Source organism: Cannabis sativa, chromosome 7, assembly GCF_029168945.1.
Source record: "Cannabis sativa cultivar Pink pepper isolate KNU-18-1 chromosome 7, ASM2916894v1, whole genome shotgun sequence".
In the NCBI taxonomy this organism is placed as follows: domain Eukaryota; kingdom Viridiplantae; phylum Streptophyta; class Magnoliopsida; order Rosales; family Cannabaceae; genus Cannabis; species Cannabis sativa.
The window spans coordinates 28,090,878-28,099,302 of NC_083607.1; the positions used below are offsets into that span (position 1 = coordinate 28,090,878).

General features: G+C 42.8%; 1 protein-coding gene across 1 annotated transcript; it reads right to left on the reverse strand.

Moving 5' to 3' along the window:
* Positions 1-579: 579 nt before the first annotated feature.
* Positions 580-3,328, reverse strand: LOC133039684 (uncharacterized). Its single transcript, XM_061118597.1, has 4 exons — positions 1,932-3,328; positions 1,536-1,841; positions 1,353-1,452; positions 580-720 (listed from the first exon to the last, which is right to left on the reverse strand). The coding sequence occupies exons 1-4, from the start codon at positions 3,326-3,328 to the stop codon at positions 580-582; spliced, it is 1,944 nt and encodes a 647-aa protein (XP_060974580.1).
* Between the last annotated feature and the right edge of the window lie 5,097 nt (positions 3,329-8,425).

Here is an 8,425-nt window from a genome sequence, read left to right on the forward strand (position 1 = left end):
CGTCCCAGACCCGAACTTGAACCGACACTACGCCAAAAATCTAAATTAGTGACATTTTTTTTAAAAAGTGTCACAATAATAATTTTTTAATCACATTTGTTAAAAAATGCAACTATAGTAAGAATAAGTGACATTTTAATTAGTGACATTTTTTTTAAATGTAAGTATTGATGTATTTTAGTGACATTTAATTAAAAGTGTCACTAATTTGTGAATATATAATTTTAGTAGTATTTTAAAAATGTCACAAGAATAAATTAATAGTGACATTTTTGAAAATGTAAAATGTCATTTAAATAAGTAATTTTAGTCAGATTTCACAAGTGTTACTAGTGAAAAATTTTCGTGGCATTTATAATTTATTTTTAAGTTATGCATATTATATAAATCTATAACAATAAATTAAATTTTTACGTTTACTTATTAATTTTGTAGATTCAAAATAACTAAGTAAATATTAGTATTGGACCACAATAATTTTTTCTCAATAAACTAAATTGATCTCTATAAAAAATATTAAGAAAATAATAATAATAATAATAATAATAATAATAATAATAATAATAATAATAATAATATCTAAACTTCTTCATCCATGTAATTTGCATCTAATAACACTGATGTATCAATAATTATGGCTGGCATATCTTTCCTAATTAAACTAATATTTTCATTCTCATCATCAGAAGGTGCCCCACAAACTTCACTTTGCAAATAAGACTGCACATTCTCATTTTTTGATTGCACGCTCATATTATAATAATCTCTAGGATTTTTTTTTTAAAGCTACATGCCATCTTTCGTGTTTGAGGTCTTCCACATACATTACTTGTTTTGCTTGCGAAGCTAATATAAATGGTTCATCTTCTCGCATCAATTTTGATAAGTTTACTCTTGTGCAATCTTCTTCTTTCTTGATGCCACTTGCCGAAATCCAATCACACTTAAATAATACAACACGATTTGCTGAACAATAATCTAATTCTATAATATCTATTAATATCCCATAAAATGTAACATCTCTAAAAATAGGATTTGGATCCCTACTACTTGAAAAACTTTGAGTTTTGGCCGTCATAATAACCCCACTATTTTGAGTTGTTAACTTCTTTTTGACTTTCTTTGTATGAAACTTAAAACCATTTATTAAATATTTTTTATATTGAAAGAAAGTATTGTTCGGTCCTTTAGCCAAATAACGCAAATCTTTAGAAACTCGATTATCACCATTATCATATAATTCTTATACCTAATTTGACAAAAAATAAATAAAAATATATTAAATGACTACATTCAATGTGCTTGTGAACTCATTAAGTTAATGCAAAATTATGAATTTAAAATAAACTTACCTTTTCAGCAAACCAGGAAGGATATAATTGTCTATGAATCCGATCCACAGTCATTGCTCTTTGACGAGAATTTCGTTGTGCAATGATATTGCGATGCTCCCTACAAAATGAATAATCATTAAACATAATTATTTGATGTTTCAATATTTCATTATTATTAGATATATATTTAATAATACTTACTCAATAAACGAGTCCACGACATTACAATTAAATAATACATATCTATGTGCCTTAGTTTTCGTATCCTCATCTAAAGTCTTAGTATCAATTTTCCCCAAATGTCGACCTGTCGTTTGGAAAATAGGTAGCATTTCTCTATTTTGTTCCGAGTTACTGTAATTTCTAGGTTGACGATTAAATTTTGTCTCCACACCTTCCATATATCTTGAGCAAAATGTTAAGCATTCATCAGCTAGATATCCTTCAACAATACAACCTTCCGGTTTGCTTTTGTTTCGAACGTATGACTTCAACTTAGATAAGTACCTATAATTGTTATAGGAATATTAGAAGCAGTATTGAAACCTTTTTACAATTAATAAAATGAAAATAATTAAATTTATACATATTAGGTACCTTTCAATGGGGTACATGCAACGATAAACTGATGGTCCAGCAATTCTCGCCTCATATGCTAAGTGGATCACCAAATGAACCATTATATCAAAAAATGATGGAGGAAACAATTTTTCAAGATTGCAAAGAGTAATTGATATTTCCTGTTCAAGTTGCATAAAATCTTGTTGTCGAGCAACTTTCGAATACATCATTCGAAAATAGTTACTTAAAGTAGTTATATGTAGACGAACATGCGGGCTTGACATTCCCCTCAATGCTAGTGGTAGTAGTTGAGTCATAATAATAATATGGAAATCATGACTTTTGAGGCCATGAATTTTTCGTTGTTTTTCATCAACACATCTTGAAATATTAGCAGCATATCCATCTGGAACTTTAATTGTCTTCAAAAATTGACAAAAGATAAATTTTTCATCTTTGCTTAAAGTAAAACAAGCAGGTGGTATGACAGTTCTCTTAGATTCGTTCTCCTTTGGATGAAGTTCAGATCTAATGCCCATAAATTTTAAATCAAGACGTGCATTCAAATTATCTTTATTTTTTGTGTCTAAACTCAATAATGTCCCAATTAAACTTTCGCATATATTTTTTTCAATATGCATCACATCAAGATTCTGTCGTAACAAATTATCCTTCCAATAAGGTAATTCAAAAAATATACTCCTTTTCTTCCAACTATGTGGCAACTGAGGATTAACAACTGTCTTTCCAAATTTAATTTGGTAGCCTTCTAACCTATCTAGTATCATAGATCCATTCAATGGTGTTGGAGCCAATCTTTTCTCTTTTATGCCGTCGAAAGACTTTTCATCATTTCTAAATGAGTGGTTGATTTCTAACCAACGACGATGACCTATATAACAATGCTTTTTGCTATGCTTCAACCACAAAGAATAAGTGTCTTCGTGACAAGATGGGCATGCATATTTTCCTTTAGTGCTCCATCCTGATAAGTTTGCATATGCTGAGAAATCACTAATAGTCCATAGTAGTGATGCTCGTAACATGAAGTTTTTTTTCGTGGACGCATCAAAAGTTTCAACTCCCACTTCCCATAAAGTTTTTAACTCTTCGATTAATGGCTCCAAATATATATCAACATTATTTCCAGGTGCTTCTAGACAAGGTATGAGCAAGGACATAATAAAATTAGGTTGTTTCATACACATCCATGGAGGGAGATTATATGGTATCATAATAACTGGCCATGTGCTGTGACTTACACTTAATGTCTTAAAAGGATTCATTCCATCAGAAGCTAATCCAAGTCTAACATTTCGAGGATCTGCAGCAAAATCTTTATGTTTGTGATTAAAAGTCATCCATGCTGGAGAATCTCTTGGGTGTCTCATACAACCATCATTTGCATAATCTTTTTGATGATGCCAAGTCATAAAATCAGACCAGACCCGGACCAAACCTCGAACCCAGACTAGTATCAGAACCAAGGACTTAGACCCAGAACTGAATTATGACTCAGATCGGGATTAGAACTTGGGACTCGGACCCAACCTAGACCAAGACCCAGGACGCGAACCCACACCTGGATCCTGATCTGGAGCGAGACTGAAATTCGGACACGAACCAAAACTCAAACCAGGACTCGAACTCCGACCCGAACTCAAACCCAAACTCGAACTCAGAATCACTGTAGATGTAAAAATTTGCTTAATATTTGTGATATTTTTGAGAAGTCCAATATGCAAGTCAGACGAGCCCATCAATAATGGATCCAACAATGTTTGCCCCAATAAGACAGTCAGACGGACTCACTATGCCTTGAAATAGACTAACGAGTGAGCCTATGGGCCACAAGCCGGATCGTCCCGCAACCGGGTCCGAGCCCGGCCAGTCAGCCAAACGGGTAAAATCAAGTAAATATGGAACCAGTCAGGAGGACGGTTACTACTCCCTAATAATTAGGGAAGTAACCAATTTGAACGAGTCCAACGGGTGACGTGGACAGAGGCCAACGGCACTGAGAACACACGATAAAAGGAACCATACGATAGACGCTAGACAGAACACATTCGATACTCACACTACTCACTGACTCAAGCAGACAGTCGCCTTTTCTAAGCTTTTCTCTTAAGCCTCACCATCGGAGTTACACTTTCAGTCCGTCTGTCCGCTTGTCCACTCATCCGTCCGACTACCATTTATATTACATTTATTTTCCATTATTGTTATTTTTTACTATAATCGTACTGACTTGAGCGTCGGAGTCCCTTTGGCTGACACCCCACCGGTGCTCCAAATTGAACTTTTGTCTCTCTCTTTGTTCTTGACAGGTTGCTGGTGCCCAAATTCCGTAATTGTAGATTTCACCCACTACAATCACAAATGGAACTAGAACCGAACTAGGACTAGGACCAGGACGAGGACCTAAACCCAAACCCAAACCAAGATCAAAATCCAAACAAAGACCTAAACCCGAATCAAGACTAGGACTCAAACCCGAACTTAGACCGGGACCCAAACCCACACAATAACCGGGATATGGACCCAGAATCAGGATAGGGACCTGGGAAACAGAACTAGGACCAGGACCTAGTACCGACCCAGAGCCGTAGTTGAATCTAAGACCCAGCTCGTGACCCGGCACTAGAAATGGAACCAGACTGGACCCGAGATTAGGATCCGGATCTGGACCAAGGGCTTGGACAAAACCCGTAGTCGGTGTCTGGATTTGGGACCAGCTCTGGACCCGAACCCTGACAAGGACCCGAACCCACACCCTGACCTGAATCCAGTCCCAAACCCAAAAGTGGACCCGAACCCGTACCTAGTGACCAAAAATTGGAACATAAACCGAAAGTTGACCAGGTCTGGAACTAGGACTTGGACTTTGAATCATAACTGAAATTGGACATAGATCCAGAACCGTAATCGGACCAGGACCCGGACACCAAATCCGACCTAGACCCGAATCGAGAGCTGCACCCGGATCCCAACCCAAACCTGGACTCGGGACCCGAACCCGAACTTGAACTCAGACCCGAACATGGAACCAGACTAGGGACACAAGACCAGGGTCGGGACCTATAACCGCACCCCAGTCTCGATCCCGAACCCAAACTCAGAAAGGGGACCTGGGACCTGAACTAGAACCAGACCGAGACCCGTGATAGTGATCCAGATCTTGACTCGAGATTTGGGTAACGGGGCCTTGAACAGACCAGTAGTCGGTGTCTAGATCAGGGACTCAGACTAGGACCAGAACCCAAATGAAGAACCAAACCCGAACCCAGACCTAGACTTGGGACGCAAAATTAGAACCTGAACAAGAATCGCCGGACTAGGACCCTAGAACAAAACTAGGACCGTGGAAAGGAACCGGACCCAGACCTAAACCAAACACAGACCTAGCCCCAGACCCAAACTAAGACTGGAACTTAGGCCCGGACACGGCCGTGTATCCAGACCGGAACTGAGACCCGGACCTGGACCTAAATCTAGGACCCGATCCCAAACACAGACTTGGAGCTAGATAGGGGTCCGAATACGAACCTGGACTCGGACCAAGACCAAGACTGGGCACAAACCCAGACACAGAGTCGGACTCAAACTCAAACCCATACCTAGAACTCAAACCGAAAATTGGAACCAAAACCAAAAGTTGACCGGGACTGGAACTAGGACTTGGACTTGGAATCATAACTGAAATTGGACCTAGATCAAGAACCGTAAATGCAGCAGGACCCGGACTCCAAATCCGACCTAGACCCGAATTGGGAGCCAGACCCGGATCCCAACCCAAACCAGGACTAAGGACCCGAACCCGAACCTGAACTGAAACACAAACATGGAACCAGACTAGGGACACGGAACCAGAGTCGGGACCTTGAACCGCACCCTAGTCTCGATCCGGAACCCAAACTCAGAAATGGGACCTGGGACCTGGGACCTGAACCAGAACCAGACCAAGACCCGTGACAGTGATCTAGGTCATGACTCGGGACTCGCCAACCGGGACCGGAAATCGTACCGCAGTTGGTGTCTAGATCTGGCACTCAGACTAGGACCAGAACCCAGACGAAGAACCAAACCCGAACCCAAACATAGACTTGGGACCCAAAATTAGAACCTGAACAAGAATCGCCGAACCAAGACCCTAGAACAAGTCTAGGACCGTGACCAGGACCCGGACCCAGACCTTGAACCGAACACAGACCTAGCCTTAGACCCAAACTGAGACTGGAACTCGGCCCGACACCCGTAGTGTACCCAGACCAGAACTGAGACGCGGACCTGGACCTAAATCTGCAACTCGATCCCAAACACAGACTTGGACCAAGATAGGGATCCAGATACGAACCTGAACTCGGACCAAGACAAATATTGGGATCGAAATGCTGGACCTAGATCTGGATCGAGATACTGACCCAGACCCAAACTTGGACACGCACTCGAGAACAGAACTTGGACCTGGACCCGAACCTAGACCTAGATCGAGGTCCCGACCTGGACACAAACCCGGACACAGACTCCGACCCGAACTCAAACAACCACACCAAGAATAAAACCCAAAGCTAGACTCGGACCCGGACCCAAAGTCGAACCCAGACAAGAATCAGAACCAAGGACTTAGACCCAGAAATGAAGCCAGACTCATATCGGGATTGGAACTTGGGACTCTGACCCAACCTAGAAAAAGACCCAGGACGCGAACCCACACATGGAGCCTGACCTGGACCTAGACTTAAATCCGGTCCTGAACCCAAACCCAGACCAGGACTCGAACTCTAACCCGAACTAAAACCAAACTCGAACTCAGAATTGCAAATGGAACTAGAACCGAACTAGGACTAGGACCAGGACAAGGAGCTAAACCCTAAACCGAACCCAAATCAAAACCTAGATAGAGACCTAAACCCGAACCAAGACTAGGACTCAAACCGGAACCTAGACCGGGACCCAAACCCACACAATAATCGGGACCTTGACCCAGAATCAGGATAGGGACCTAGGAAACAGAACTAGGACCGGGACCTAGTACCGACCCAGACCCGAACCTTAACCTAGGACCCAGCTCGTGACCTGGCACCAGAAATGGAACCAGACTGGGACCCGAGATTGGGATTCGGATCTGGACCGAGGGCTTGGACAAAACACGTAGTCGGTGTCTAGATTTGGGACCCAGCCCTTGACCTGAACCCTGACAAGGACCCGAACACACACCGGACCTGAACCCACTCCCAAACCCAAAAGTTGACCCGAACTCGTACCCTGTGACCCAAAATTGCAACCAAAACGAGAAGTTGACAGGGACTGGAACTAGGACTTGGACATGTCTATTCCAGGCCCCGTTACCCGAATCTCGAGTCAAGATCTGAATCACTGTCACGGGTTTCGGTCTTGTTCTGGTTCAGGTCCCAGGTCCCATTTCTAAGTTTGGGTTAGGGATCGAGACTGAGGTGCGGTTCTAGGTCCCGACCCTAGTTCTGTGTCGCTATTCTGGTTCCATGTTTGGGTTTGAGTTCAGGTTCGAGTTCGGGTCCCGAGTCCAGGTTTGGGTTGGGATCCGGGTCCGGCTCCCAATTAGGGTCTAGGTTTGATTTGGAGTCTAGGTCCTGGTTCGGTTACGGTTCTGGATCTAGGTCCAATTTCAGCTATGATTCCAAGTCCAAGTCCTAGTTCCAGTCCCGGTTCTGGGACCAAAAATTAGAACCTGAACAAGACTAGGACTGCGACCAGGACCCGGACCCAGACCTAGAACCGCACACAAACCTAGCCTCAGACCCAAACTGAAACGGGAACTCGGGCCAGCACACGGTCGTATAGCCAGACCAGAACTGAGACCCGGACCTGGACCTAAATCAGGGACCCGATCCCAAATACAAACTTAGACCTAGATAAGGATCCGGATACGAACCTGGACTCGGACCAAGACCCAAACTGAGATCGAAATACTGGACCTAGATCTCGACCGAGATCCTGACCCAGACCTAAACTTGGACCGACACTCGGGACCCGAAGTTGGACCTCGACCCGAGCCTAGACCCAGATCATGGTCCAAACCTGCACAGAAACCCAGACGCAGACTCGGACAAGAACTCAAACCTACACCTAGAATAAGACCCAAAGCTAGACCCGGACCCGGACCAAAACTCGAACCCAGACAAGGATCAGAACCAAGGACTTAGACCCAGAACTGAATCCAAACTCAGATCGGGATTGGAACTTGGAACTCGGACCCAACCTAGACCAAGACCCAGCACGCGAACCACACCCGGAGCCTGATCTGGACCTAGATGGAAATCTGGACCCGGACCCAAACTCAGACCAGGACTCGAACTCCGACCCAAACTCAAACCCAACCTAGAACTCAGAATCGCAAATGAAACTAGAACAAAACTAGGACTAGGACCAGGACCTAAACCAAAACCTGAAACCAGATCAAAACCCAGACAGAGACCTAAACCCGAACCGAGGCTGGGACTAAAACCCAAACCTATACCGGGACCAAAACCCACACAATAACCGGGACC

Excerpts from the sequence above, each read along its gene's own strand:
- LOC133039684 (XM_061118597.1), bottom strand. The coding sequence starts at position 3,328 with ATGACTTGGCATCATCAAAAAGATTATGCAAATGATGGTTGTATGAGA. Across the intron at positions 1,842-1,931 it reads TGCATGTACCCCATTGAAAG|GTACTTATCTAAGTTGAAGT; the intron begins GTACCTAATATG and ends TAACAATTATAG. Across the intron at positions 721-1,352 it reads CTTCCTGGTTTGCTGAAAAG|TCTTATTTGCAAAGTGAAGT; the intron begins GTAAGTTTATTT and ends GAGAATGTGCAG.